Here is a 27,579-nt window from a genome sequence, read left to right as displayed (position 1 = left end):
CAAATTGTTTGGTTCATTTATCAGTCCTACTACCATCAGAGAAATTTTAACTGGTGTAGTGTAATGTCTGGTTTGTTTATTTGGAAATCCAATACTATACCATTGCAATTCATTTCCGCTAATGTATCGGTATAGGCCGATGCTTGATAATATTTGGTTATATTTGAATTTGCTTCTACCTTTGTCCCATAATGTTTATCTCCACAAAATGAGAACTTAAAAATAACACATTCTTTTCAAGAAAATATTTTAATTTTTTTATAAATTAAAAGAACTCATTGATATCTGATAAGTTGTTAATATATATATTTTTAAAATTTGACAATAAATAGTTGTATTCCCTTCGTTCTTTTTTAAGAGTTCAATATTCCATTTTGAGATATTCTCTAATAAATGTCTATTTTGTAAAACTAGTGGACAAAAGTAAGAACATTTTTCATTTTATTTTTAAAAGAAGATTATATTGGAAAAGTTAGTTCGTAAAAGTGTAATAATAATGTCTAGTAATTGCAAAAATTTATAACTTTTAGGGTATGTTTGGTTCGATGGAATCAGCGTTGGGATGAAATGGTCATTCCATGGATTACTTATTCCCATGTTTAGTTCACTATTAAATGATATAATGATCATTTCAAATGAAATCACAATTCACCTTAGTAAATGAGTTGTCATTCCATTAAAAAAACGAAGGAATTGTCATTCCATTTCTTTGCCACACCGAAAATTAATATTGCCACTCAAAAAAATTGCTATTGCCACACCATTCCATTGTAGATGAGAATGACTATTCCAAAGTACAACCAAACTTAGGAAAGGAAATGATATTCCAATCTCAATTCCATTCCATTGTCAATTCTATTCCATGAACCAAACAGACCCTTAAAGTGTAATAATGATGTCTCCATAAAAAATTGGACACTTAAGAAAGAGACGAATGAAGTACTAATTTTAAGTTATCGGACGTAGGCAATACTTATTTTGATAAATGTATATTTTTATGGGGTTTTGTTGATGTGAAAAAATAATAGTACCCCACTAATTAGTGATAAATCCGAAACAATACCAATATGGTAGGCCCCATTCCACTAATCCTACTTAAAAAATAAGTACTTATTTTTAATTTTTAAACTTAAAAATAAATGTATTTACAAAAATAATTTTTTTATTCTTTTTGTACCGTTTAAAAGATCTCATCGAGATCTACAGTATCAAACAAGATCCATATTGAATTTTTTTAGACTTCAATAAGTCCATTATTTTTAAATTTGAAAATTACAAAAAAGTAGTACTTATTAAAAAAAAGAAACATACCGACCTAGGAAAAAGAATCGGACCCGGATCTTGAACCGGGCTGGATTGGATGATTCCCTGATTCGGGCCAGGTTACGGCGGGAGTTCTTTTCTCTCAGAAAAAAGCTACGTAAAAACACTCTCTCTCCAAATCCAGACGCGGTGTGTCGGACTGTTTTCTCTAGGTCTCAGGATTAGTTCGTGCAACTATTGAGTTGAGTATTTAAGTCGGTGGAATAATTTCTTTTGGGGTTCATCATAGCTGAAAAGGGTTGGAGAAAAATAGCGAAATGAGTACAAGGGTTACACTCAAATTCATGAGGGATTGCTTGCATCGGAAGCTGAAACCTTCTGGTGCTCTCCGTGTTGGAGCTCCGAGACATTACTCTACGCCGTCGTCGTCTTCTTCTTCTTCCTCTGCCGCACCCGGAGTTCCCCAATCGTCGAAGAAAGTACTCTCTCTCTCTCTCTCTCTCTCTCTCTCTCTTACTCAGATATATGATTGTAGTATATTATACTTCAAGATAGATTTAGAAATGTGTTGAGCCTTCTAAGGGAGTACATGGGAAGGGGGTTGGGGATTTTTAGAGAAAGATTCATGGGAAGTGAGGAGTGAAAAGATGGGCATTATTATGTACAGAAGGAAATTTTTATACTCTTTTTATTTAAATTGAGTCAATTTTGCTCCCACTTCATATTCTGTATTCGTAAGAGTGTGTGTGTGTTCTTATTTGTGGGTACGTGAGCCTCATGCTTTATCAACGCACTAGGCAGGCCGTAAGCAAATGCAGTTAGTGTCAGTCAAAGGTGAGACAGCAAAAAAAGGGGACGTTTGTGACGACTCTTGTTAGGGCCGCTTGAATGGAATTTCTGATGATCTTGAATGGAATTTCTGATGATAAAAGAAATATATCTGACAAAAAATGGTCGTCATATTAAGGAGAGGTGAGACTCAAGTTAAGTTTTTAAGATGTGCCGGCCAACAGGAAGAGAAATCTGAATTCTATTGGCATTTTCTTGAATTCCGCATGCTTAGATGCAGAGAAAAACAGTCCTGTTATGGTTTTACATGCGCATCTGTATGAGTTTTTTTTGGGATATGGGGGTGAAGTTAAATATTAGGTTGCAATGCCAGTGCCTTAGAATAAGTTTTTGTTTATTAGGAGTTATTACATTTAGACTGACAAGTGTTCAAGAAGCGGTACTTTACAAAAATTTAAGGTCTGCATTTTGAGCTGTTAATGTGGGTACCAGTCTTAAGTTCACATTAGTTGTAATGCAAATTGAAATATTCTGGTTTTTCCTTTCTGTTTTCTTTTCTTGTACTCGTGCTGATTTGATCTATGATCTTTAACTGAAACTTGTGTAATGCTTATCTGATGTTAAAGAGTCTCCGGTAATTGTGGACTGCAGGGGAGATTCTTCACAGCCGCCACAATAGGCCTGGTCATTGCTGGAGGAGCTTATGCAAGTACTGTGGATGAAGCAACTTTCTGGTATTTCATTTGGACTGCTGAAGGCTATTGTCATTTTTCCATCTTTACTTGCATGTTTTTGGTTTCTTGGTGTTGGCTTCTGTTTCATTTTGTGTTTCATAACACCATTTCAAGGCCCAAAAATCACAAGAAAACATCAATAGATGCTCAGACGTGCACTCAAATGTGGTGGTGACACCTTTTGCAACCAGTTTCCATTAGGGAACAGTGATTAGCACATCGTGTTTTCTGGAGTCCTCTCAACGTGTCAAAGACTCAAACAAGACGATTGCCTCACGTTCCCTTTCTTTTTTGTTGGTCTTGTCATCTAATGTTTCACATGTAGGGTATCTTTCTTTTTTTTTAATGCACACTTTGGAGTTAGAGTTACTGTATGAGCCTTTTATGAAGGCGAAGTGCTGAGGCTGGTAGGCCGAGGGCACTGCCCCCATACCCCCACATAAAGCTGGATACTGCATCATAGGGCTTATGTAGTCTGACAGGGTGCAATTGAAGAAGGCTGGGTTGACATTATTGTTTCGGTTGAATGTAAGTATAGACCTAGTTACATGTGTGCATTTACTGTCATTGAACTTATTTTCTGCACGAGGTTAGAAGTCATTGAAGTTTGACTTGAATTGAAATTTCGGACCATAAATATGACGTGCTGTAAACCTTTGTGACTAACATATGCTGTGTTAAATCGACTGCAGTGGTTGGCTATTCTCGGCAACAAAACTTGTGAATCCACTTTTTGCCCTTTTAGATCCTGAGGTTGCTCACCAACTAGCTGTTTCTGCTGCTGCTCGTGGATGGGTTCCTAAGGAGAAGAGGCCAGATCCATCAATTTTAGGGCTTGAAGTTTGGGGAAGGAGGTTCTCAAACCCTATAGGTCTTGCTGCTGGTTTTGATAAAAATGCCGAGGCTGTTGAAGGCTTGCTTGGGTTAGGTTTTGGCTTTGTGGAAGCTGGCTCTGTTACTCCTATTCCACAGGAGGGTAATCCAAAGCCCCGTATCTTCCGATTGCGGCAGGAAGGGTAAGAAAATGTATGTTGCCTCTTATTTTATCTAGTTTTCTGCACAACTGAGTCTCACGCAACTAACGAAATGGGAGAGTCTGATGCAATTTTCTCTTTAAAATAGGTCCACTGCAGTTGTCAAGATGTTTCTGATTTGTAAGAGCTCTCTTATCTTTGTTTTTTGTTTTATTTGCAGTGCTATAATCAATAGGTATGGTTTCAATAGTGAAGGAATTGTTGTGGTTGCAAAGCGTTTGGGTGCCCAGCACGGGAAGAGGAAGTTGGATGAAACTTCAAGCACGTCATCTGCTTCCAATGAAGAAGTCAAACACGGAGGGAAAGCTGGTCCTGGAATTCTCGGGGTGAACCTTGGAAAGAATAAGACAAGTGAAGATGCAGCTGCAGATTATGTACAAGGAGTTCATACATTATCCCAATATGCTGATTATTTGGTATAGTGCTGCTTCTGCTTCTGCTTCAAAGTTTTAATTGTTTATTCTGTTTATTCTGTTTTGAGAGTCATTAATACATTCGTACTTGGATCCGGTGGTTGCTACAATGATTTTGACACTTGAATCCATATGTACTGTACTTGGGGATAGTTGTTGAATTGTCTTGTTAGAAGATCATCATTGAATGCATAAAGAATACATTCTGTATGGTAGAGGTGACTTGTATGGGGTGGTGCCGCTTCTTTGCTTATTTCTTTTTCCCTGATGGGAGGTTGTGCTAGTTTTGAATCCCACTGTTCTTATCATGTTAGGTGAGCTTTAGCAAGGCAACTCATTAGGGATAAATTGAGTAATATAGGCTGGGGTATATGCTTGTTGCATTGTTACTTTATTCTGGCCTGTTTTCTTTTGTCAACTGTGTTCTTCCTATGTGCATTGAAGATCCCTCATTCTTCACAATTTCTATAGTTCCCTTACTTTATCAACATGATCAAAGTTTCTATGATGATTGATGTTTTGGTTGATTAAATAAGTATGAAATATCAGGGAAACCCTTCTGATTTTTTTCCTGGTTGATATTTGGAAAAAAACTAATTAGTCTAATTTTCTACGAATATTAAATACTTGTGAAATTGGAGATTAAAGTTCCTTCCTCTTCCGTGGATCTAAGATGTTGGAAAATAGCCCCTGGGGATGGTATTGAGATTCAAATTTCTGACTGCAAACCAGTAGAGTTAATTAACACGTTTTATGGAGAAATGTGACTTTGAAAACACGTTTCATGGAGTAATTGATTTACCCCCTTAGTTAATAAACACGTTTCATGGAGTAATGTGACTTTAAAAACTCATATGCATATGTTAATTGATTTATCCCCTCTTCAAAAATAAGTATTGATTTATTTCCCAACATTTCTAGCTCTTGTTTGACACTTAATTCTAGGAGGTCTTTGATTCAAGTATTTCATCAGATTTGTCTTGCCTATTTTTGCCTATCCGTCCACTTTTGGCATTCTAGAAGCTGCATGAAATAAAGGGTTAAAGGTTTGATATACATTATTTGCGGAATGAACTAACACAGTTCCCACAGGATGGGATTGTCTTTTTGCGGAATATGATTTTTCCAGGAGTTTAACTTTCTGTTTAATGGTACATTTTTCCATGGATATGCATATCCTGCACCGTATATGTTGCAGTTATCATATGTAGTTCTTCAAGTTGAAGAAACTGTTATTCCAATCTTAGTAGGCATACATTTTGGATCTTTGTAGGTAATCAACGTTTCATCACCTAATACCCCTGGGCTGCGCCAGCTTCAGGGAAGGAAACAATTAAAGGACATTGTTAAGAAGGTTTGGAGATCTAGCATAACCTTTATTTTGTCATTGACCAGTGCAAAGGGAAATAGAAGCAGTCCTAACTGGTTCATTTGTTAAGGTTCAAGCTGCTCGTGATGAAATGCAGTGGGGTGACGAAGGCCCACCTCCATTACTTGTCAAAATTGCTCCAGACCTGTCTAAGCAGGACCTTGAAGATATAGCAGCGGTATTAAAAAGTGCTCTTTTTTTTTTTCCCAATCCTACGCTCACATCTGGCGTTCTTATGGTTCATTTATTGGGTTTGTAGGTTGCTCTTGCTCTCCGTGTGGATGGATTGGTAACTATTTCCATCATAATTTCTTTCACTCAGAAATTTAGGCTTTCTTAGTGTTTAGTGTGTGCATTCTTGTTTTATGTCATTACTGCACCTGAATGGTTTAATATTTTAAAAGCCCTCTTTCAGGCATATCCTGGGATCTTGGCATCTGGTGTTGCATTGATATGATTACCATATAAGATTGATGGAAAAAGATTGAAGATTGTCCTGTGGAAATTTGACATTTTGGCAAACACTACAAACCACGAAATTAGCCTTCTACATCCCATCTGCAAAAAGTTATTAAACCATTAGACTTGTTTCTGTATAAGATTTGAACTGGAGTAAAGGTTGGGTTGCTGAGGTAACCGAAATCTTTGTGTGGCACTACAGGCTAGAGAGGAATTTTTCATGGTCCTTGCCTAAATACCAAGTAATAAGGTTTTGTAGAGACGTCACATCAAGCTAGTTAGAGTGCAACTTAGCGTGTAGCAAAAGGTGGCCCATCCTCTGTCTGGCCACGTGTATTGTCCAGGCTCCAAGCCCCTCATGCCCCAGGATATCCTGGTCCTATCGGTGAGCCTAAGTCTGGCATATTTGACTTGGTTATTTGTGTAGCAGGCTGAACATGATTGTCCGCATCTGTCTTGAATAACAAAGACCAAATCTATCTGTGGCCGTGCTTGAACCTGGGCTCGGCTCTAAGCCGAGGACCATCCGTCAACATTGTATTCAGCCTGAGCTCGGCGACAAGGTAACTCAGGTTTGGCCACCTTCAGGGAGGAAGTCCCGTCGGCGTGTTCTCCTCACAAGTCGCTTAATGGGCTCGGCCAACTATAGTAACGCGTGCTTCTCCACGTGTAGAAACGGTTACGCCAAAGGATAATCATGAGCGCACATGGAATGTGCCAGCTCACACCAAAACGGTTACCAGATCTATTCGGTGACGTCACGATGACACCACTTAGCTCGTGCAAGGCACGTGCTCGTACTTGGAGATCAAGGCAAAGGGACTCTATAAATACTAAAGGACGACAACCCTAAGAGGTACAAACCACTAAATACCTAGACCCTAGTCTTTTGCTTTGCTCTTTGCACATTCTCATCCTCTTGCCGGAGGGCCTTGCCGGGCAACCCCCAGCCAGGTCTTAGACATGCGTTCATTGTGCAAGCTAGAACGAGAAGGCTAGGAGATCAACGAACCAACGGAGGAGGAAATCGGATCAAGGATCACGGGCCACACAATTGGTGAACCTGACGTGAAACCTCAGAACTTCTTATTCAAACCCTCTTCAAAACCAACTTCCTCTTTCAAACACAATCATAAATTCAATCATCATGGGCGGAGATCTACCAGATGTTACTGTTTCAGGGGCCAAAGACACCAGTGGAAACACGATCCTTCCACCGTTCCCCGAGAGGCACATGTCCATCTAAATCCCTGCCAGTTTCGGGCTATCTCCGGCCACGGACGACGTAACGGCGGCCTACATCCGCCTGCTACAATGTCGAGACGACGAAAGGGACAATAAACTGGCAGCCCTGTGGACGGAAGTGGCTCAAATGAAGCAGCACATGCAGAACGCGGCACCAGCCGCGTCCAGATCTGTTGGAGGCGGAAGGCGGAGACGCCAGACTCCTCCCCCACCACCTCCTCCACCACCACAGGAGCAACCCCACGAAGCAAGCCACCGTAGCTCCGTCAAAGATTGCCTTGGCTTCACACCAGAAAAGGGTGACGCCAGGGAACTCATCCTCTACAAACGGCCAGCAACTTCTGAGACGCACTGCTCAAGGAGCCACCAGGAGCGGAGCAGATCCAGGGACACCACCAGGTCCTTCATAAGCACCTACTCAATCGGACGCGCGGAGTTCTCCTGAACCACGGCCTCTCATTATAGCCAAGGCTCCTTGAAAACAAGACGCCATGTCTCCAAATGCCTCGGTGAAATTCCTCCAGAAAACCTGGAAAATGAAAATCGGTCTCGGAGAAATGGAAAGGGCGTACGCATTGAAGGGCTGAACGACGACCCAAAAACTCGTTGTGAACGAGAGAAGTCCGTCGAAGGACCCCATCGAATGACTAGAGATTTGAGAAACAAACTTCGGCAACGAGATCGGGAAAAACCCTCAGAAAAGGAGTCTAAAGAAAGGGACTCAAAGCGGTCGCGGTCCGATGGGCTCGACAAACTGCCGCGCCCAGGTTTTGAGCGGCAGCTGAAGGATCTTGGTGTCTCGCCCTTCACATCCCACATAATCAACACAACCGCTGAATCCGACTTCCACTTGCCACAAAGTTTGACCCAACCACTTGCGAAGCTTACACTCACTTGATTCACTTTCGTCAAACAATTGAACTATGCACCACAAAAGAAGAAATCAAATGCAAGGCGTTCCCGTCCAGCCTCGGCTCCCTCGGACTCCAGTGGTTCAACAAATTGCCCGCTGGATCCATACGGAACTTGGCCGTCCTTGAATGCGCCTTCAACACTCGCTTTATTACAAGCAACAAGACCGCCAAGGAGCCTGAGTCATTATCCCAGATGAGGAAGCTCCCATCTGAAACACTAAGGAAGTATGCCGAACGATACTGGCAATTGTTTAACGAAATCCCTGAAATCGACGAGTACTGGGCTGCACGAACCTTTAAAAATGGCTTGGAAACTGGCAGCAAGATCCTGGACGAACTTGCAATTCGCCCACCCCACGGCATGGGCGAGTTGATGAGCATTGTAGAGCGATTCTGCGCTCTTGAAGAATTTTACGCGGACCCAGCGGCTCAGGGAATACCGAACCCAACTACCTTACTTCCAACGGTCACGTCCCAGTTGCCAGCGCCAATCATAACCCAACAGTCCCAGCAAAAGAAACACGTCAACAACATCAAGGAAGGAAAGAAACGTCTGCCGAAGGTGCACGACCACGTGGCTGAAACCACGTACTTCAAAGAGCCCATTTGGTCTTTCCTAAAAGAGATAATGAGGCAACCATGGTTCGAGTGGCCAACAAGGAAGCTCGGCACAGACACTGACCAAGAAGATCAGAACCCAAGGAAAAAATGCTCGTATCATAACGAGCTCGGCCACTACACAACGGCATGCGCCCCGTACAAGGCACTGTTGGAGCGCTTGGTGGCTCAAGGCCATCTCGACCAGTACATTGATCGAACCAAAACACTCACCCGTCAACCTGCCAGAAATCCCAACTCAAATGAGCCACGGCCGACGATTCACGTTATCCACGGCCCCGTGACAAAGGAGTCTGAAACAAACCTTCGTGCCGACCTCGATCGCGCCTCCACTTCCAAGCAGGTACTCGCGGTAAGACCTAGATCCAAACGTCCGCGTCCAGAAGAATTGCCTAAGTGGACAATAACTTTCACCAAGCGCGACCTCGAGCGTGTGCAAACCCCACACTCCGATGCCCTCGTTGTAACTATCCAAATTGGAGTCCATGACATCAAGCGCATACTCATCGATCAAGGAAGCTCGGCAAAGGTCATGTACTTTGACCTGTTCAAAAAACTTAATCTACCAGAATCGGCCTTACAACCCGCCGAAGTACCTCTCATCGGATTCAACGGAGCACCCGTTTGGCCACTCCGTCGAATCTTCCTACCAATCATTGTCGGCTCAAAAACATTGAGCATTGAATTCATTGTCGTCAACGTGCCAAGCCCATACAATGCAATCCTTGGTCGAACTTGGCTCCACGGCATGCAGGCCATTGCTTCCACATACCATCAGGTCGTCCGATTCATTGGCGCAAATGGACGACAGGAAGACCTACGTGGCGATCAAGTCGCCTCCAAGAAGTGTTACGTTTCAGTTGTCCACAATTCCACCAAAGCTAAGCAAGTTCAATGGGTTGAAGTCCCGGACATGGCAATTATTGACATCGGTGAAAATGCCGAGGAAAAGAACAAGAGGGCCTCATCCAAATGCCCATTGAGGATGGCTCTCGTTTCTTCTTACTCAGCTTTTCCATCAGTAATGACAAACGCGAAGAAATGTTCCAATTCCTCAGAAGTTTTTGTTTGGACCCTTAACGAGATGCCGGGAGTCGACCCCAATTTTATCAGTCATTCTCTCAACATAAAGAAAGACGCCAAACCTGTCATCTAGAAGGCGCGGCGTTCAGCAGCTGAACACGCCGACATCGTTGTGGAAGAAGTTAACCGTTTGCTGGAAGCCAACGCCATCCAAGAAGTACAATACCCAACCTGGCTGTCCAACACAGTGGTCGTTAAGAAGAAAAACGGCAAATGGCGTGTTTGCGTCGATTATACCAATCTCAGTGATGCTTGTCCAAAGGAGTGGTTCCCACTCCCCAAGATTGATCAACTTATGGACTCAACGGCAGGCCATGCTCGGTTAAGCTTCCTAGACGCCTACCGTGGCTACCACCAAATAGCCATGGACTTGAACGACATGGAAAAAACTGCTTTTATCACACCATATGGCATTTTTTGCTACTGAGACATGCCCTTTGGGCTCAAGGACTTGGGCGCCACATTCAACTGAGCCATATTCAAGATGCTACACGCCCAAATTGGCCACACCGTGGAAGCCTACATCGACGACCTCATTGTCAAAAGCCAGAAGGAATACAACCACCTCCAAGAGTTGGCTGAAGTCTTTGAAATCCTTAAAATCCACAAGCTTCGCCTAAATCTTGAAAAGTGTGCGTTCGGCGTGGGTGCAGGGGAATTCCTTGGACACTTGGTCACTCGACGTGGTATTGAAGCCGACCCCAACCAGATCAAGGCCGTTAAAGACTAGCGCCCACCGAGAACAATCAAGGAAGTACAAAGGCTCACTGGGATGGCAGCGGCTCTAAACCGGTTTATCAGCAAATCCTCAGACAAGTGTCACGCATTCTTCCATCCTTGAAGGGCAAGAGTCGACGCAATTTTGAGTGGACTCCGGATTGCGACTCCGCCTCGGCCAAACTAAAAGGATACTTAAGCTCGGCCCCACTATTAGTGAAACCAAAGGAGTTTTATCTTGCCGTCTCCGCCGACGTAGTAAGTTCAGCACTGGTACGACGAGTTGGCACGGACGACATGCCCATCTACTTTACCAGCAAGAGGCTCCTCCCAGCTCCAACATGCTACCTACCGCTTGAGAAGTTAACACTTGCTCTCGTCTCGGCAGCAAGGAAACTCCTACCTTACTTCCAATCCCACACCATCACCGTCTTAACAGAGCACCCTCTTAAAAGCCTTTTCCGGAAAGCTGATCTCTCCAACAGGGTCTCTAAATGGGCAGTCGAATTAGCAAACTTCGACATCCGTTTCGAGCCACGAACGGCGATCAAGGGTCAAATTCTCGCCGACTTCATCGCAGAATCAACACCGGAGGACACGGAAATTCTCAACACTCCCACTACGCAACCGGCCGCCGAACAAACAAAAGCATCAATGCCTTGGCAACTTTTTCAGGGCGACTACATGTCTGCGGGGCTTCCAACAGCAACGGAGCTGGGGCAGGGGTCGTCTTAGTTTCCCCTTGTGGTACACTTCATGAAAGCTCTCTCAGCATCGACTTCCCCACTACCAATAATGAAGCTGAATATGAAGCCCTCCTTGCTGACTTACGCTCCGCAATTGCGATGAATATCGCCGATCTAATTGTCTACTGTGACTCCCAACTCATAGCTAATCAAGTAGTTGGGGACTATGAGTCTCGGGACCCACGAATGCATAAATACCAAGCAACAGCAGCCGAGCTCATCACGCACTTCAAGAATTTCAAAATTTAACAGATCAACCGCGAACACAACATGCATGTAGACGCACTCGCCGGCCTTGCCTCAGCTTCCAAAGCCTCTGAATTCAGGACCATCGACTTTGGCAGCATTGACCACCCAAGCTTTGACACCACTCCAGAAGTCCTCAACGTTGAGCTCGGTCCAAGCTGGATGGACGAGATCGTTGTGTTCCTCAAACATGATACTCTACCGGCAGACAAGAAGGAAGCTTATCACATCAGGAACAAAGCCGCTTACTACTGGCTCTCAGAAAGTGGCCAACTCTACAGGAAATCTATCTCCGGCCCTTATCTCCTCGTTATCCACCCAACCCAAGTACCCGAGATTCTCGGCGAGCTTCACTCAGGTAGCTGTGGCTGCCACTCTGGCGGCCGTTCGCTCTGCCAACGAGCAATGAGTCAGGGATACTTTTGGAAGAACATGAAGAAAGATTGCGAAGAAGTCGTCCGCAAATGCTGACCATGCCAACTTTTCTCCCCTATCCCAAAGCAACCAGCCCAGAATCTTTCCCCCATCACAAGTCCTTGGCCCTTTGCACAATGGGGGCTTGACATTGTGGGCAAGCTCCCAACGGCTCCAGGAGGCTTCAAGTTCCTGATCATGGCAACGGACTACTTCTCAAAATGGGTAGAAGCCGAGCCTCTTGTGAAAATCTCAGAGGTTGACATTCGGAGATTTTCTGGAGAAACATTGTTATAAGGTTCGGCGTCCCTTACGCCATCGTATCAGACAATGGGACCCAATTCATTGGCAAGGATCTCACCAGCCTCTGCACTGAATTTGGGATTCGCTTCTTTAACTCTACTCCAGCTTACCCCCAAGGAAATGGCCAAGCCGAGGCCACAAACAAGACTGTCTGTGCCGGGATCAATCGTCAGCTAAACTCCAAGAGAAGAAAATGGGCTGAGGAGTTACCACGTGTTCTATGGGCTGACCGTTCTACAACAAGGCGCTCCACTGGCCAGACACCCTTTTCAATGGCATTCGGAATGGAGGCCGTAATACCATTGGAGTCGAAGTTCCCAACTCTCAGAACGGAAACATTCGACCCCAAAACAAACGAAGAAGCTGTAGAGCTAGAACTCATCTTGGCTGAAGAAAAGTGTGACGACGCTCGCCTAAAGCTCGCAGAATACCAGCAGCAAGTGGCCAAGGGATATAACCGAAATGTACGAACCAAGACCTTCAAGCCAGATGATTTGGTTTGGCGAAAAGTTGTGCAAGCAAGGAAGAAAACAAAATTTAAGCCCAACTGAGAGGGATCTTTTCATGTTGTCAAGATTGCTGGTGAAGGTGCTTATGTGCTAGAGGACATGACTGGGTAAGTCCTTACCAACCCGTGGAATACACAGAATCTGAAGAAGGCATACATGTAATTAAAATACCAACAGTGTGCCTCATGTTCGGCCACTAACTATCCTATTTTTTATTATCTTAGTTTTTTCATTATGACAACATTGGCTTCGGCCACTACAATGTCAATTTCTTTATGTTGGCTTTGGCCAAAATCTTCACATTCACACAACCACAAACGTTGACTTCGGTCACACCCACAAACGGCTTTTACGCCCCTGCTTTGCCCACTATAACTGCCCAAAGAAGCAAAAACCGGACATATGGTCCACCGAGCCTAAGACACACATCACCTCTGTAAATTGGGCTTCGGTTCGGCTTGGCAAGACAACAAGGTCGGCCAATGCATGGTTACACTCACGACGTGAGCAAACCACCCACAAACATTTAACAGCTTCAGTCCTTAATACCTTGGCTAGGGGCTGGCACTGTGGCCGAGCCCCAACCACAGGTAGGGGGCACCTATCAAACTTTTATCTCCAAAAAGCATACTTTCAAAACTGGCACATCAACCGAGGACAACGCCAAGCTCAGTAACCTATCAACACAATTTCACGAACCACAACCAAAGTGGGAGCTACGGACAACTACCATCCAAACAAGCAAAGCCTATCAAATTATCCCAAAGACATTGAAAGGATCAATCAAGTTAGGCAAAGGGGAAAGTAAAGCATTGCAAACGAGGAATTTAACAAAAGCATTCATTCAAAACGAGTAAAGTGTAGAAGAATTCCCTAAGATGAGAAGTACGGCGTGGTAAACCGTTCGGTGCCGACCCCCCTACAAACTATTTCATCTAGAACGGAAAAATCCAAGCTCGGATCCATCTAGTCCAACAAAAATAGATGTTCAAACAAAAAATTAAGAGACTTGAAAGGAAAAGGGTAATCGTTTGCTCAAACTCGGACAGTATCCTCAGCAGCAAAATTAGCTCCGACCTCGACGTTTTTATTGACATTCATTGGCTCCTACTCAGCCTCCTCGGCCACCTTCTCAGCACCTTCAACCACCTTCTCATTCCCGACCTCACCGGTCTTTTGCCCAGCAGCCCCATCTCCACCCTCAGCATCATCCCCAGAGACATCTTCAATGTCTTCTTCACTCTTTGGGAACTCCTCGGGAGGAAGTGGTGCACACTCCTCATCCGTATATGGCAAGACAAGTTCGGGAACAACATCTGCTGGAATTGACTTGTACAAGTTCGAGTCAGACTCCAGCTGAAGAGCGCTGGCAGCAGCAGCCACGCCGTCCTTGTAACCTTTCCTGTAAGCAACAGGCACCCTCTTTTCCACCTCCTCGTTTACCATCTTTCGAGCATCTCTAATATACTCGACCCCGACTCGGTCAAAACCAGCCTGATAGGCCTTTTCATCAACTTCCTTCATTTTTCTCTTCTCCCTTCTAAAAACTTTCCCAACCTCATGCTCGGACTTCTTCGTTTTCTCCTCGGCCTCGTCTTTCTCCTTTTCTAACTCGGCCACCCGAGCCTTCGCCGTCTTCAGGCTAATCTTCAGTGACTTCACACGTTCATGTTCGGTCTTGAGGTCATTGCGATAACGTGGGCCTTGTTAGAAGCTTGAAGAAGAGCCTGACAAGCCTGCATAATGAGGAGAATTCAAAACTCAGGAAAAGAAAACGGCTTAAAATTCGAAGTTAGGAGTTAACAAACCTGCACAAGGTAGGCACTCGCGTGTATCAGGGTCGGCCATAGATCCTCAGGCACCTTCTCCATTGTAGACACCCCAATCTGGGCTTCCAGATTAGTTTACTTACGGTATTTGATTCCCCGATGATGAGTCAGGTCGAAACAGTCCCGAGAACTTGGAATGGCTTGAGTTTGGTATGTGAGGAACCCATCCTTAGCCTTAAAACCTTAAAATCAGAACCTGAACCTTGGGTTTGAATGTCGCGCGACATACTGGAACCCTCGCGCGATGGTTCATTTGCCAGGTGGTGGTCAAAGTCAAAGCTTTGACCATTGACCCTCGCGGGGTTGGCTGAACCCTCGCGCGATGGTCTCACTTCATCGCGCGATGGTCAACACCTGTCATTTTCACCCAGATTGCGTGTTGGTCAGGGGGCTACAGACCCATGTGACCCCGTTTTCTCGGCTGAACAGCGTTCTGGGGGGGCTCCCCTTGCACCACCTCACCCCCCACTCTCCCATCACCTTTGCCACCCCACTCCTCCACCAAGCATTTGTAACCAGCATTGCTGGCTGGTTACAAGGGCTTGGTTAGCCACCCACTAACCCTCTCCTCCTATAAATACACCCATATGCTTCCTTGCAAAGGGTTACAAAAAAAACCCTCTTTGAGAAAGAAGAAGGAGAGCTCAAGCACAAATACTTCACACAACTCAAACCCACATAATCACCCTCCAAATCTCACCATCTCATCATTCAAGCCATTTCCAAGGCACTCAAGGCAAAGGTATAATATCTTTCTGTTCACTGTTCGAACCCCTGAGGGGGGCTGGCAGGGTCAAGGCTGGTAATTGATACCAGTTCTGGCCCTAAAGCTGGCAGAGTTTCAAGAGCCATTAGCAGGGAAACCCTCGCGCGATGGTCCCAGATGCTCGCGCGACGATTCTGTCTGCGTGAGAATGGACCACGTGGGGAAGGGACCCTGGTATTTAAGTTTATTATCGTGCTTATAGTCTGTTAAAAGTCTTTAAAGGAGATTTAGCTCACTGCTTTGCTATTTTGCATGTTGAAAATCATTGCTAAGCTTAGTTTATAACACCTCTTGGTTTGGAATGCTTTTGGGATGCTCCTGAACATGTCTCAGAGCCCTAAGTATGCAAAGCAATTCCTGGAAGTCCAGTCAGAACAATCGCGCGGCTGTCTCACACTGTCGCGCGATGGTTCTCTCTCTCTCCCAGGGAATGCCCTTGCATGAGCAGCTTGGCCTTGGCCTTTGTTTAGACACCCCCACTGTTTAGGGGTTGCTTTTTCATAATATTTCTATCTGTTGGTTGTAATATTGTTTACTTTCAAGTACCCATAAACTGCTTGGTTTGCACCTGGGTGAGCACTGGTCCTTCCAGAGCCCAGAAGGGAATGAAATTCAAACCATTGGTGAAACATGAACACTCGCGCGAGGGTATGGATATGTCGCGCGACGGTTTGCTCGCATGCGGATGAACTCACGCATGCAAGCTGGCTGTTTCTTCGTGCCAAAATCATACACAGCGCTGTCTTGATGTATGATCGATGTTTTGAACTTCGTTCCATTTATTACCTGTCATCTTACTAATCCATGCCATATCTCATCACATCCTGCAAACTGCTACAGTTTTAAATCCCCGATTAACTGTTCCCCCGCCCTAATTGGCTAAAAATTGATTAATGAGACAAAATCGCAAACAAACATTTTCGCAAATGCCTAAGTAGAGACCGATCTCCGGATTGGGCGAGAGGGGTGCCATAAAACCCTTCCCCTCTCGTAACCTGGCTCCCGAACCCAGATATGGTTATGACGGACTGGTTCCTTAACTTTTTCAAATCAAACAGCGCGGCAAGTGCTTCGAGATACGGTTCCTTGGGTGTCGGACCTTCAAACCCGAGTGGCGACTCTGTATTTTGCGAGCGCTTGCTTCCCCGCTCGCGCTCCCTCGACCCGGGCCCCTTGCCTCGTGTCTCGGAATCCGGAAATTCCGAAAACGGGCACGCATGCCCACATCCATATCCCTTGGTAGAGCGACACCCCGCAGCATTGCGACGGCTAGGTCGGGCTCAAGCTTGACGCTGTCCTCAATACTCACCACCCTCCCGTCGGCCAAAGCGAAGGAGGGAGTAAACTCCTTGACAACAATTGGTCCGGCCGAGTCCACTGACTTTTGTGTTGCCTTCGAGGCACCTACAGCTGATGACTCGGTCTTTTCCCTCTCACTCGGATATGGAGTTGGCGGCTTGGTTGGGAAGAAGTCGCGAGTAACTTTCTGCCTCTTCTCAACAGGCTCGGACAAATCAACCTCTTTCGGCCGAACCGCGGCACCATCCCTAATGTTCACTCGGATCACGTTCCTTCTCCCCATCTCTCCTGCAAACTCAGGTACAAGGGTTTGAAGAGGAATGTTTATACCTGGAAGCTCGATCTGCTGACTCTCTTGGAACCAGAATTCTGCTGGCCTCTTGAACGTGGGGAATTTCACCCTCGGCTCCTTCCCCCTCCCACTCGGCTTCGGCTGCTTATTACCCCCTGGTTGCACTGTGCCCTTTTTTTTGCCACTATCCTTCTTGCTCAGCCCCTCCCCTTTTTCCTTCCTTTTGAGCTTTCCCTTGTATAACGGGACGTAACCAAGTAGCGTCAGAGCGTCTCTTCAAACTTGTGAAAGAAGGACGTCTACGTGTTTCTCGACAGACAACGTTTGTTGAGTCTTTGTTATGGCTCAGTGATCTGCAAAGAATGATGACAATCAATACTGGAAAACTTAAAATGCAAAATCAGGCTCGGCGTTAACAAAGGGAATTAAGCTGCCTCTGAAATCTTTGATCTTTGGAACACTGCGCCTACGGTTGGTTTAGTCGACGAACTCAAAGTTGCCACTAACTTCAACATAAAAATTTGCCCACTTATCAGTGTCGGGCAATCCGTCCAACAAAGGCTCCTTATCCCTACGCATTGACAAATACCGACGCTCGGTTTGACCATGCCTAGACATAATATACGTATGGAAGAGGTCGGCGACGGAGAACTCCAGCCCGTGGAGCTCCTTCAATGCAATCACAGACATCACAATCCTATAGCTGTTGATTGCGAAGTAGTGGGGGACTAAATTGAACCGAGCCAACAGTTCCCTTAAGAATGGGTGAAGGGGGAACCGATGCCCCGCTTCACAAATCGCCATCAAGGGGACCATGATGTGCTCGGGATGGTGCTCTCTCTTATCCCAAATACGGTTGCTGGCCACCCGACTAACAACAACGTCGTCAGGAATACTGTAGTCTCGGACTCTCGGCAAAAATTTTCATATTCACCAGGCTCCCCATTAAAAAAATGAGCATGGGGACAAACTTGACCCCTCTCGTAGAGGTCGGCGAACTCTCTACCCTCGGATGGGACTTCGCTACGCCTAGATCGTGCAGAAGAAGTTTCCTCGACATGAGGGTTGAATCTGGATTTGGCCACAGCCCCAAGCTCGGGCTCGGGCTCGGAATTGGTTGATGGTGTGAATGAGATCTCAGGCTCGGTATTGAACTCGTCCCCGCCGTACTCGTGGTCACGTTCGGCGTTTGAGTCACTGGTATCGGCTGACATATTTGAAGCGATTGAAGAGATCTGGCATTGGCTTCTGTGCCTTTCCAAATACTCTCGGATTATCAAGTCTCCAGAGTCGTCCCCCGAGCTTTCGGAGTCGGAAGAAATAATAACCGGGTGAGCCAAACCTATCAACACAAGAAGAAATTAATGAGAAACCTGATCGTCGGCGACAGACGAGGATCTCCTTAAGTTCAGCTACCCTACTGGCCCACCCTATACCAATCTATTAAGACTCAAGCTCAGGAAAAAGAAAAAATTCAAAGCCATTGGGCTCGGCCCATTCCAGCGTCGGCCAAGCCCACCAGCATCGAAGCTGGGGCTCGAAAGAACTAGTTGAACACAAGGACGAACATCACTGTTCATCCCCAGGGGCATACTCTTCATACAGAACGAAAAAACCTCCAAAAAACCCAGAAAAGCAATGAAAAAGGGTATAAAAATTATAGAAATGAAGAGGAGTGGATATCAAACACATATCTGAAGTTTCAACAAGGTCTGATGATGAATCCGTTATGAACCAAGATTGGAAGATGAACGGGCGCAGGAGAAAGCTCTGGCAATGGAGGTCTAGAGAGAGACAGAGCCTGTAGCATTGTCTCTCTCCTCTCACCGTTCCTTATATAGAGGTAGGGTTGGAAATCGAGTTTCCCGCTCATTCTGACACCGCCGAACCAGCAACAAATCAACGCTTGACACGTGGCATTGATAGGACAACCTGGCAGAACTCCTCCACGCTCCTGGTATCCTTTCAGCTAGCCGTGCCCAAATAGGAAGTGACACCTGGCATTCTCCCATTGGTATTTGGCCCTGGCGGTTGCTGCTACCTCAAAAATAAGGATGAACGAGACTCGGCCAAATCTCATTATTTATTCACGTTCGGCAATCGGCGAGTTCGGCCAAGATCCAACATCAATCCTTACGATGCGCTCAGCGTCGGCAGAGATTGAGGGGCTATTGTAGCAGGCCGAACATGATTGTCTGTCTTGAATAACAAAGACCAAATCCATCTGTGGCCGTGCTTAAACCTGTGCTCGACTCTAGGCCGAGGACCATCCGTCAACATTGTATTCACCCTGAGCTCGGCGACAGGGTAACTCAGGTTCGGCCACCTTCAGGGAGGAAGTCCCGTCGGCGTGTTCTCCTCACAAGTCTCTTAATGGGCTCGGCCAACTATTGTAACGCGTGCTTCTCCACGTGCAGAAACGGTTACGCCAAAGGATAATCATGAGCGCACATGGAATGTGCCAGCTTACACCAAAACGGTTACCAGATCTATTCGGTGACGTCACGATGACGCCACTTAGCTCGTGCAAGGCACGTGCTCGTACTTGGAGATCAAGGCAAAGAGACTCTATAAATACTAAAGGACGACAACCCTAAGAGGTACAGGCCACTAAATACCTAAACCCTAGTCTCTTGCTTTGCTCTCTGCACGTTCTCATCCTCTCGCCGGAGGGCCTTGCTGGGCAACCCCCGGCCAGGTCTTAGACGTGCGTTCATTGTGCAAGCTAGAATGAGAAGGCTAGGAGATCAACGAACCAACGGAGGAGGAAATCGGATCAAGGATCACGGGCCACACAATTTGCTTTTTGGGAGCTTCATATTGCAGGCGTACTGTGGTGTGAAACCCACGGTGACCAATTGGAGGAATCATGATTCATATTTGACATGTTTATCATTCTGGAGTCTGGACAGTTAAACTCTAGTGGCGATGTGATCCAACATGCTATCGTGATAGGGCTATGGAGATGACATGGTGCTACTACGAAGCCGCAAGGCATGTACCAACTGTTTCACCTTTCTGTCTGTGATTTAGAGATGAAATGGGCTTCAAGTGAAACATTTTGGAACATCTATACCATGGAAATGATATTAGGTCAAGCTGACCCTAGTTTGGATTTTTCTAGCTATGCTTAGTCCCGTTCTCCCAAAGCTCTGCTCAAGCTCAAGTCTGAAAGAGCTGTCTGTTATAATTTTGCTAGCTGCATTCATGAACAGCTCGTAGCGTCTGGACTATTTGATTTAAGGTCGTAAAAGCTGTTATTAAACTACTGTTGGCTGTCTGCACAAATGAGTCTTTTCTTTTTCTTTTTTCTTTTTCACGGTTCCCATGTGATTACAACACATGTTTCACAAAGCATGTGGACTTTATAAAATCCTATATCCGCTGTGCTTTAACATTTCCTTCTGTTGTGTAATTATGTAGCCGCAATTTTTGCTTAGGGATAAAATTGTTCTCTGTTCAGATTAGAGGTGCTACTCCTAGATGTTTACTCACATACCAGTATTGTTAAACTATTTTACATTATAATAACAGCTTTGATCTTATAATGGCAGAGATTTCTTATGTGTATAATCAAGTTCCTTATCCTTAGGCCTGTTCTAATTTACTAGCATGTATGCTCACAAACCACGCCAAGCTGGTTAAGGTGCTCAAACTGACCTCATTTTGTTGTGGCAAAAAATGGTCGAACTTCACTTTTTTTCTTAGTGAACAAGTTCTCATTAAGTTTTCTTAGTGGACAAGCTTTCACATTTTTTGTCGTGCCTTGGTTCCTTTGGCAGCTGCACCCATGGTTTAATGGTTACTTATCCTATATCTACCGTGCATGAATTGTTTGTTAGCGTTACCAGGTGCCAAATGTTTTAGTTAAACTGTTCAGCAGCTTCAGCTTAATCCTTTAATTTCGATCTTGGAAAAGTAATTACCTTTTGAATGCTGACAAAGTGAAGATCTCTGGACCTGCATCATACATTGATAAGATGAACTATAAATCAAGTCCTTTTCGTTTCTTTTCTTTATTTCCTCGTATTAAGTGGCTGCTTGGGGAGACTGTTTTGGCCGCAATTTGCTAATATGGCTGGTACTAGATATGTGATTATTGGCATCAACAGCCAAAACAAAATTGACTCGCTCAATTTTGTTATGATAATATAGGCTTATTTGTTGGTTGTGTTAACTTTGGGTTATATGGTAAAGTTGTCGGGGAAACGTGCTGGCCGAACACATCAAATGCAGTGATTTCTTATAACAAGGTCTTGGGATCAAATATGTAGAAATGAAACCACTACAACGATTTCTTTAATAAGGAATGCCATGAAACCATTTTGATTATTTTTTCCTGGTTATATTCTGTACTATAAAGGTTATTTCTGGGGCTAAACTTGGCATAGAATTATTGCTTTTAGCATCTTGATGCGAATCATCTTCCTAGGACCCAGGTTCTGTTGTTCCTTTAGAAGATATGACTCTACAACCTTCCACATCTCTTTCTTCAGCGGTATTCTTTCAATTTCTAGTCGAAAGAAATATGCAGAAGAGCAGCCGAGAAGGGCAGCCGTATGATGCAGAATCTTCGAAGGAAGTTGGGCCTACGAGGCTTAAGTGTCACCAGTTGAAATGGCATGACTACTAGATAAAACAACTAGAAATGCCTTCAGACTTTACAGAGCAGAGGATGTGGTCGAACTTAGGATAATCCAATGCAGAAACATCCCTGAGGCCATGGATAAGGACTAGAATTTTGAGCTCACAAGTAAACTACTGGCCCCATGTGGTGGAAGACCAAAGATTTTTTGTTCTAGTAATTGTTGTTGGACATAATCTGAAATGCTGTACAAAAGGGTAGGGTGGAAGAAATTATCTCAATTATTGAAATCTCAACATGTTCGTTGCTGATATTCTTTTAGGACTTGTATCAACAGATTAGGGTTTCCAGGGTCACCCATTACAAAAAAACCTTTGGCATTGCTGTCCCAGTAGTAAACGATGTATTATTTTATGTTCAGAAATGTCAACTTTATCTTTCTAAAATCCATGAATCTCGATTAATTATATTGCATGAGGGATGAAGAGTACACAACACTGGTTGACCATGATCTTGAATGTTCCGTCTTTCCTTTTCTACTCAAATTAGTATGTTTTTTTCTTTTTTTTGAGTTGTGATTCTCTGTGTTATTTTTCTTTTAGATTATATCAAATACAACAATTTCAAGACCAGATCCTGTGAGTAAAAACCCTGTAGCTGAAGAACCTGGTGGCTTAAGTGGAAAGCCTCTCTTCCCATTGTCCACCAATACCTTGAAGGAGATGTATGTTTTGACGAAGGTATGTTAGTTAGTTCTATTACTTCTGTGCAATTTCTATCATGCAAGTGAAGAGCTAAGCGTTGTTTTGGCTTTCTCCATTTGTTGGGGAAAAGCCATTGGGAGGAGTGGACCAGTATAGAAATTCATGGCACAACTTCAAAGAAAAATATTGTATCTCGTATTGTCGAGCATTTTTATCTTTTGCTACTTATATCCCTTAGCCTTTTCTCACCCTTTCTGAATCCCAATAATTGTCCCAGAATTTGTTGTGTTATTATTAGGGGTTGAATGGAATCTCTGTTCGAGGAGGATTTTAAGTCCTTTTTGGCAAATAAATGATGTTTTAATTTCTGTTTTTGTTCCTATAAAAAGTGCTCATCTGAATTTTATTTTATAAGTCCCTCGTTCTCTTCCTTTTGATAAGCTTGCTCATCTGAATTTTATTTTATAAGTCCCTCGTTCTCTTCCTTTTGATAAGCAATGATCCTTGGAAGGATTTCGTAGCCAAATGGTATAAAACGGCTGGAAGGGGATCCCTTGAGTCTGATGTGGTGAAAGAGAGGAGCTAGAAGACATTTGAGAATGTCTTGATGTTAGTCCGTAAGCTGAAGTGTTCTACGGAGTAGTTTTGTTTTTTTTGAAAGGCAAATTTTTTTAATTAATCCTTGAAATTGTTACAAAGATTATTAGGAACAAGGAATGATGGCATCATATCCCTAACCCGAGACCCATTTGAGTTGCAAAGCAAAAAATAATCCTATGCCCATCCGAGACCCAAACCCGAGGTTAGCAAGAAACCAACCAAGGGACACCCATTGGGACAAAGCCCACACCTGTTGGGACAAGCCCGCACACCTAAAGGGTCAAGCCCAAAAACAAAAAGACAAAAAAACCAAAAGAAACCCGAGACACCAACAGCACGACCTCCGCCGAAACAGCCACCAGCACCACCGGAACACCACCCGAGCCCTAATTAGCCCGGGCCCAAACAACGGCAACCAGGGAGCATCCTGCCAGAAACAGCCCACCAGAGAACAGCCTGACGACACCAAAACCTAACCTGGACAAAACTGATCGTCATCCACCACTGCCTCCAAACAACGTCCACCGCATCCCGGAAGACAAACCAATAAGGTTTGGGGGCCCAATAAGGTTTCTTGATTGTTTGCATTGTTTTATACAATTTTTAGATGAGTGGAATCCAATCTTCCGTTGTGAGATTCTTGATCTTGTCCATATATACTCTTGCTGCACTCCCCACTAGAAACAAAAAAACAAAGTACGGAAAACATGAAAAGAAAATGCAAGAAGGCATTTCAGTGTTTATATCTGAGCATTTCGGTGTGCCACGATGGTCAACTACGGGTGGGAAACCCTAATGCACAAGCGAGCGCACTTTCACACAAACGAAGGTAGATGACCAAGATGAGAACTTAAGGCTGGGTTTATTGTTGAGATGTTTGTCTTCATAGAATGGCGAATGCTCCTCGGAGGTGCAATTTTAGAGCTCGGATTACGGTGGGGGATTCAATCTTGGATAAGGAGGAGGATGTTTGTCAGGGGACCTAGGAGGAAGAGCCATGCTTTTGAGGATTAAATTAAGGGTGAGAGGAAAGCTTGGTCATTCCTGTCCTCGGGGTCTCACTCACCTCTAGGAATATCACTTAGAGGAACAAATGCGATCTCACCATTGAAGAAGCAAATCAGAAACTTTTCTATGCTGTGTTCTGTATGGCTGTTAAGCAGATTACTTGTTTACATGCAACATATATCATTCCATTTGGAACTCATTTCTTTGTGTTTTGTGCAATTTGTGGGCCTCAAGCCTTCTTTTTTCTTCTTGATGTAATCAGGGAAAGATTCCTTTAATTGGATGTGGAGGCGTCAGCAGGTAAACCTTGTGTCATCATTATCGTCATCATCAATATTTCAAAACGTTTGACTGAATTAGCATTTGGTTCAGTGGTGAGGATGCATACAAGAAGATACGAGCTGGTGCAACTCTTGTTCAGCTCTATACAGCATTTGCCTATGGGGGGCCTGCCCTTATTCCTGAGATAAAGGTACAATTTTTTATGCATGTCTCGATTACTAAAACATCACGCATGGATAAAATGTCTTACACTTGTGCGTGTATGTGTGCGCAAGAGCATAGAAAATTGTAAGATCTGTAACTATTGAGGGTAGAAATATGGGCTTTTGAGATGTTCTGTTGGGTGAAGTAATAAAGCTGGGCGTAAGGTTTCTACTCAGTATACCCCTAGTAGCACTAACTGAGTTACTGGCTAGTGGATATGTAGTGGCCACACACAACCCATTGAAGCGTTTGCCTCCTCATGAGGGTATGTTTGCTTCGCATTTTTGTTGGCTCAAACAACTTTTTCACTTGAATCGACATAGCTAAACTTGCTCTCTCCCTGGTTGACTTTGGAGTGGTCTTGGTCTGATTGTTCTTTTTATCGGACCTGATTGGGAGGGATGTGGTTAGTCGAGAATAGAATTTTTTGTGGATCCATGGTTGCCTTTGATAAACCATTCATTATGTGGTGTGGCATTGGTGTTATGACATCCATGATTTAGATCAAAATTTGTCGGTAGTTCAAGTCATTTGTATGCCCTTCGAGATTTTATTCTCAGCTCTCTTTGTAGGTGGATACTTGGATTTATTTTTCATTTCATTTTGGTTCTCATGGATACAGATTGTATTATGAGCAAATGCTACTTTCTTCTTTTAGGCTGAACTTGCTAGATGCTTGGAAAGTGATGGTTTCAAGAATGTGTATGAGGCAGTTGGAGCAGATTTTAGATAGGTTTGATCCAATTACAGTGAGAGAGCGGTGCTCAAGTTTGTTAGAGGAGCGAAGCCCTACGAGACGAGGATTTTGGAAGCTCTGTCTAGTTTATTTTTCGAGTGATACTCTCAAGGTATATTGTCATTTGTTGGTTATCCATTTTTGCTTTTTAACATAATTTTTTGGGGTTGGAAAAGACAGTTTTGAATCTAATTGATCATGTAAGTGGATTTTGAATTGATTAAGCTAATTGTCAAGTGACTCTTAAGGTATATTGTCGAGTGATACTCTTAAGCTAATTGACCATGTAAGCTAATTGGGCCCCACAACAAATTTGTGGTGGAAGATGGGTTTGGGATATCACATGGCGGTGCCCCAGAGGTATTGAATAATTTTTCTATCAATAGCCTGGTAGAGCAATAGCCTTTATTTATATGTATCTATTTTAAATTCTGAATTTCCCTTCTATTTTTTTATGTATATTACTAATCCCATTTTTCCTAATTTTGGGACTCGGCTTTCCTCCAACCCCAGTAGGAGGAGTTCCTCCAACCCATGACATGTTGGCATTTGATTGGCCCAAGTCCCTTCCCTCCTTAAAATCTCATGGAAAGCTAGCTACCCAACGGAATTTAACCCCTATTCCACAGTTAACTCCTAATTGATCTGGTAATCAAAGAAAAATAAACCTCCTAATTGAAACGTGAAGTTTTATTTTTAAGGAAAGCTCCTTCATATTATGAAATTATAGTTTACAATCCCATTTTTCTATCTTCCATACCTTCTCAACAAAACTAAAGAATAACAATGGAGAAACCTCTATTTGAAAAAAGAAAAAGAAAAAAAAGAATGGGAAAACCTAATGATATCCACCCAAGTCACTGTGGAGTTTGGCCTTGTAGGTTTGTGCTTCCATCCAAATCACTGTGGGAACATTATTTGAAGTTTCTTGGAGATCTTTCAATAAATTTGTAAGAAAATTATGAGAGTGTGCGTACATATGTTCGTCTTCTGCTGCAAGTGTTGTAACTTCATGAAAATCACGAGCTAAAGTACGCATCTCTCTTTCCTATTGATTTTTGCAGATTCTTTTTGAAAAAATGCAATAAAATTGCTTGAAAATAGAACAAAGAAAAATCCGAAAAGCTCCATAAAAATACACGAAACAAAACATGAATCCAACATGTGAATGCCATTTGCCTTCCGAATTCCGGCGATTTAAAGCCGAAATTGAAGAATATTCTTATCTGCGTAGAAGGGAAATTGATGTCGGTAACTCATTTTGCAGCAGCAATAAGTGGCCTATTATTCATCAAAGAACAAGATTATGCTATTTGATTGATTCTTGTAAGAGTAATGTTACAATTGGATAGTATCATTAGGTTTTTCCCATTCTTTTTTTCTTTTTTTGAAAAGAGGTTTCTCCATTATTATTCTTTAGTTTTGTTGAGAAGAGAAGGAAGATAGAAAGATGGGATTGTAAACTATAATTTTTCCTAATATGAAGGAGCTGTCCTAAAAAATAGGAGATAATAGAACTTCACGTTAGATCAAGTAGGAGTTAACTGTGGAATAGGGGTCAAATTCTGTTAGGTAGCTTTCCGTGAGATTTTAGGGAGGGAGGGGTCAAATTCTGTTAGGTAGTTTTCCGTGAGATTTTAGGGAGGCAAGGGACTTGGGCCAATCAAGTGTCAACATGTGTCATGAGTTGGAGGAAAGTCGAGTCCCAGACTCCCATACCATTAACCTTTTATTTCTCACATATTGGGCCATTGTGGAAAAAATTACTCGCCATGTCCAACAGCGCCTATTTTCATTATTCAAACATTTAAAGAATTATCTATATATACTTTGTCATTTATAATATTTTTAATGATTTTAAAAAAATTGTTTAGTAAAAGTAAGTGATCTCTCTCTCTCTCAATACAGCAAAATCTATCAAACATGATCCATATTGCATATTACAAATTATATAAATTACAAAAGATATGTAATATTGGAAGATGTGAATAGAGAAAATGGATAATCCTTGTAAGAAGTAGAGTTTTTTTGCTTTTATCCCTTAAATTATGCACATTTTTTCTATTTAGTTCCTAAATTACCGATTTGACGATTTCCTCTTCTCAACTATCATACCGTTACTTACTTAGTCCAATCGATAATAGAAATTAGGAATTTGGACGGAAAATGCCACGTAAGGCCTTGTTTGGTACTCGTTGTTTCCTGACTAATTCTGAAATAGCCCTTACCGACCCTGTTTGGTACTCGTTGTTTCCCTATGAATTCTAAAACAGCCCTTACCGAATTGAGCTAATTTTTTTCAGAAACCTGTAAAAAAAAATTTTGAGAATAACTTGCAGTTTGAATCATTTTCGTAGGACCCCTAATGGGACCCACTAAAATAAAAAAATTCATCAATTTGTTGCAAGTACCAAACAG

General features: G+C 43.4%; 1 protein-coding gene across 1 annotated transcript; it reads left to right on the top strand.

The window, feature by feature from the left end:
* The first annotated feature begins 1,428 nt into the window (after window positions 1-1,428).
* LOC131300574 (dihydroorotate dehydrogenase (quinone), mitochondrial) lies at window positions 1,429-25,412 on the top strand. The gene is made up of 11 exons (XM_058326480.1): window positions 1,429-1,742; window positions 2,704-2,786; window positions 3,479-3,802; window positions 3,981-4,236; window positions 5,507-5,587; window positions 5,673-5,780; window positions 5,862-5,891; window positions 22,230-22,367; window positions 24,202-24,239; window positions 24,312-24,411; window positions 25,084-25,412. The coding sequence occupies exons 1-11, from the start codon at window positions 1,581-1,583 to the stop codon at window positions 25,156-25,158; spliced, it is 1,395 nt and encodes a 464-aa protein (XP_058182463.1). The 5' UTR covers window positions 1,429-1,580; the 3' UTR covers window positions 25,159-25,412.
* The last annotated feature ends 2,167 nt before the right edge of the window (window positions 25,413-27,579 follow it).

The sequence above is a fragment of the Rhododendron vialii genome, chromosome 9a (genome assembly GCF_030253575.1).
Source record: "Rhododendron vialii isolate Sample 1 chromosome 9a, ASM3025357v1".
NCBI lineage: Eukaryota > Viridiplantae > Streptophyta > Magnoliopsida > Ericales > Ericaceae > Rhododendron > Rhododendron vialii.
Note: the sequence above shows the minus strand (reverse complement) of the source record. Positions and strands in the feature narration are given on the sequence as shown.